This window comes from Apium graveolens, unplaced genomic scaffold (genome assembly GCF_009905375.1).
Source record: "Apium graveolens cultivar Ventura unplaced genomic scaffold, ASM990537v1 ctg7795, whole genome shotgun sequence".
In the NCBI taxonomy this organism is placed as follows: domain Eukaryota; kingdom Viridiplantae; phylum Streptophyta; class Magnoliopsida; order Apiales; family Apiaceae; genus Apium; species Apium graveolens.
Genome location: NW_027420637.1, coordinates 1,260 through 5,258, shown reverse-complemented (window position 1 = coordinate 5,258; position 3,999 = coordinate 1,260). Strand labels below are relative to the sequence as shown.

At 34.0% G+C, this 3,999-nt stretch overlaps 2 protein-coding genes across 2 annotated transcripts; both read right to left on the bottom strand.

Annotated features, from left to right (window-relative positions):
• Positions 1 to 1,063: 1,063 nt before the first annotated feature.
• LOC141704390 (uncharacterized) lies at positions 1,064 to 1,516 on the bottom strand. Its single transcript, XM_074507636.1, has one exon. It carries the CDS (start codon positions 1,514 to 1,516, stop codon positions 1,064 to 1,066), a length of 453 nt encoding a protein of 150 aa, XP_074363737.1.
• A 9-nt stretch (positions 1,517 to 1,525) lies between these two features.
• Positions 1,526 to 3,594, bottom strand: LOC141704399 (uncharacterized). The gene is made up of 5 exons (XM_074507644.1): positions 3,310 to 3,594; positions 3,010 to 3,108; positions 2,561 to 2,863; positions 1,906 to 2,254; positions 1,526 to 1,644 (listed from the first exon to the last, which is right to left on the bottom strand). Exons 1-5 carry the CDS (start codon positions 3,592 to 3,594, stop codon positions 1,526 to 1,528), a joined length of 1,155 nt encoding a protein of 384 aa, XP_074363745.1.
• Between the last annotated feature and the right edge of the window lie 405 nt (positions 3,595 to 3,999).

The following is a 3,999-nucleotide window of genomic DNA, read 5'->3' as shown; positions in this document are numbered from 1 at the left end:
CTATGTCTTTTATGTTTTAATCAATCACTTAATATGTGTCGCTAAAAAGTAAAATTTCTTCTTCCTATTGTAGTTCATGAAATAAATTTTTTAGTCTTGTTTTTCCTTCATATATATATATATATATATATATATATATATATAGATTTAGTTAGCTATATATTTTTAACTAATTAAAGTTATAATTTAGATAATAATTTTGATCAATATCTAACATATAAAGATAATCATTATACCAAAAATATAAATAAATTAAGACATAACATGTATTTAGTAAATAATGTAATATATTTTCAAGTAATCGAATTCTTAAAATCTATGATATTATATGTAAGAATTAATTAACAATGTCAAATAATCAAGTTCACACTAATACGAAAAATACACAAATAAATTTATAATGCGTGTTTATTCAATAAAAATTATATTGTTAGAACGTATACATAATATAATTTTAAGAAAATAATTTATATATTTTAGTTATTTGACCAAATTGACAACAAAAAATCAAATAAGTTAACAATTATGGATAAATAAAATATTCTTAGATGTATACATAATTAATAAATTTATTCAATTTTTGATTGAAACCAACATATTTAGGTTTATTTCGATCATAACAACATAATCTACTCAATTTAAAAATATCAAAATTTGACCATTTTTTCTGAAAAAATGAAAAGTCACTGAAAAACCTGACAATCACTGTCTATCTGAATTGCAATAATTCAATTCGTGAGGACACGATTATTTTTGCTTCAGATGTGGTCGAAATTATTCAAACTTCAGCTTCTAATTCTCCTAAAATTCTAAACTTTTCAATATTATAAAATTTCAAAATGTTCACCATCCTCACATAATTCTAACCTTTATACGCGAAATTCCAATATTGTTAGAAAATAGTCCTTGACTCGCACGTGCTATTATATTAGTTTGAATTTATACACCAGCCCTATATATATATAGAGAGAGCTTCCAACAACACAACTGGAGGAAATATTAACACGTTTTGACAATTTATGGTACAGGGCAATCTAGCTACTAAGTGAGCAACCCTATTCGCTTATCTTTTAACAAAAGAAATCGAATAACCTGTTCTAGAATCAAGAATAATACGGCAAGCATCCAAAATATGACCAACTTCTAGGAGGTTATCCTGAGAACACTGCAGAGTTCGGACATTGGTTAAGGAATCTGATTCAGTAAATACCCTATAATGAGGCAATGTGAGAAGCCAATGAAGACCTTCAAGAATGGCCAAAGCTTCAGCTTCGGCCACTGTACCAATAGGAGGTTGCCTTATTGTTTTGCAAGCTACAAAAACACCAGCATGATCTCGAAAAACCAACCCCATTGAAAAAGAGTCATCACATGTGCAAACTGTAGCATCTACATTAAGCTTTAAACTTCCAGCTTCAGGTTTTTTCCATTTAACTAGTTCTTGGGTAACAGAGTTCATATTGGGTGACATTGTAATAACACGTTTCTTCTGTGCTTCCTTCCAGTCTAAGGTCATCTTCGCACTCTACTCCATTACAACAATAGCATTTGTTACTCTACCTTCCCACACCTTTTTGTTACGAAAAAACCACACACCCCACAATACTTTAGCAATTGTTACCAAAAGGTCTTGATCCGCAGTTTCTAATTTAGTAAGAAGCCAAGATGGGATATTACTTGCATAGAAAAACTTATTCCCACATATTGCCAGCAAGCCAAGACAAAAGGACAATTAAAAAAGACATGAGCCAAATCCTCAACAGCTAAATTGCACATTGGGCAGTCAAGTGACAGATGAACACCCTTCATACTCAGTCTACTTCTCACATGATATTATTTCTACAGACACGCCAGAGAAAAGTTTTCATTTATGAGGGGGGTCCAGCTTCCAAAGCTTGCTCCAACCTGGTGATTGAGAAACAGAATCAGTGCCAACATTCCTAGAGTGCCACAGCTGATATCCTGTTTTCACCGAGTATTTACCGTTAGATGTTTTAGACCAAGCCAAACGGTCAACTGCAGGCAGAAAAGGAATTCTAGTTGATAAAACTACGGCTGCGTCAGCACTAGAGAACATCTCTGATACTTTGCTGATATTCCAAGCCCTGTCATTAGGTTGGAACAAGTCAGCCACTGCTAAGTTGTTGTTACCATAAGTCCAGGATTGATCAACTTTAAAATCACTTTTACTAACTAGCCAAGCGTCTCGAGTACACCTTATCGACTTTCCATCACCTAAAATCCAACGATAACCCTGAACACCTCATTCTTAGCTGTAAGAAATTCCATTCCAGATAAATCTAGCACTTGGTATTCCTTGTGCCTGCAAATATGAGAATCCCGGGAAATATTTTGATTTAAAAAACCGTGAAATAAGAGAATTTAGAATATGAATGAACTTCCAGACATGCTTAGCCATAATAGTGATGTTATATCCATAAAGATTCCTGAATGCCAACCTCCTTGACCACTTTGACATGCTCAAACCATCCCAAGCAATCTAGTTGATGCCCTTGTTGTCTGTAGATCCCGATTGCCACCAATACTTATTCAACATTACCTCCATATCATGACACATCGATTGCGGCAAAAGGAAGGACGACATACAATACGATGGGATGGTCGTTGCAACATTTTTAATCAAAACTATTTTACCAATACGAGATATTTTCTTGGCTTTCCAACCTTGAAGTCGTTTCCACATTCTCTCTTTAATAAAATCAAAAACTCGCTTCTTAGACCGTCCAACCAGAGAAGGTAAGCCTAGATACAAACCAGACTGAAGATCATTGTTAACGCCCAATACTTGATATTGCAGCATGTTATCCTGCCTAACATTCGAACCGAAGAAAACCCCAGATTTCTGATAATTGATAGATTATCCTGAGAGTCGAGCATACTCATCCAGGATGTGCTTAACAATTTCTGTCTCATGCTGATTTGCACGAAAGAATAAAAAAGAGTCATCCGCAAATATAGATGTGAGATTACTGGAGCAGAATTACTTACTTTCATACCATGAATGGTTTCCTCCGCGACAGCTTTAGAGAGAGCTAATGACAACCCCCTCTCCACAAAAGAGAAACAAGTAGGGAGAAAGGGGATCCCCTGACGAATTCCAAGAGAAGGAATAATAGGACCCAATTGATGCACCATTAAAACAAAATTCATACGAAACTGTCCTTACGCACAACATCATCCAGTTGACCCATTGAGAACAGAATCCCATCACATGCATCATTTTCCTTAAATATTTCCAATCAACTCTATCATAAGCCTTTGAAATATCCAATTTTAGAGCCACATCACCTTCCCTCCCTCGATTTGATTTCTTAATAAAGTGGATGAGCTCAAAAGAAATAAAGACGTTATCATGATGCATCTACCAGGCACAAACGCAGCTTGATTTTCTGTAATAATCTGGGGAAGAATGCGCTCCAAACGGTTGGCCAAAACTTTAGACAAAATCTTGTACAATACATTGCACAAAGCTATAGGGCGAAGGTCTTTTAATCGACAAGCATTTGGTTTTCTAGGGATGAGTACTACATTAGTATCATTGAGATTAGCTGAAAAGAAGTATTCTTCAACCATTCTCAGCAGCAAATAAAAACCTCCTTACCTAAAGTAGGCCAGAAATTCTGGGGAAAAGGCAGGAGTAAGACCATCCGAACTACTAACTTTATCCCGGTGCATTTACTTCACAGCACCCGTAAACTCTTTGAAAGACAACTCAGCAACCATATATATTTAGTGTGTACACATATCCTCCCTACTTATTTTGGACATTATTCATTAATACTAGCGTATAATCTGTGCGATCCACGGACTAATTATAATATTTGTAATTTTATTCTTTGAATATTTTATAAAAAAAATAAATTATAAAATAATAATAATAATATTAAGATTAATGAAGTTAAAATATTCATGCATTATTTTGTATGTGTTATATTATCGAAAGATTCAAAATTTAGATAGTTGAAATCTTAAAAAGGT

Excerpts from the sequence above, each read along its gene's own strand:
- LOC141704390 (XM_074507636.1), bottom strand. The coding sequence starts at position 1,516 with ATGACCTTAGACTGGAAGGAAGCACAGAAGAAACGTGTTATTACAATG.
- LOC141704399 (XM_074507644.1), bottom strand. The coding sequence starts at position 3,594 with ATGGTTGAAGAATACTTCTTTTCAGCTAATCTCAATGATACTAATGTA. Across the intron at positions 3,109-3,309 it reads ATCAAATCGAGGGAGGGAAG|GGGATCCCCTTTCTCCCTAC; the intron begins GTGATGTGGCTC and ends GGAATTCGTCAG. Across the intron at positions 2,255-2,560 it reads CGATGTGTCATGATATGGAG|GGTTATCGTTGGATTTTAGG; the intron begins GTAATGTTGAAT and ends TGAGGTGTTCAG.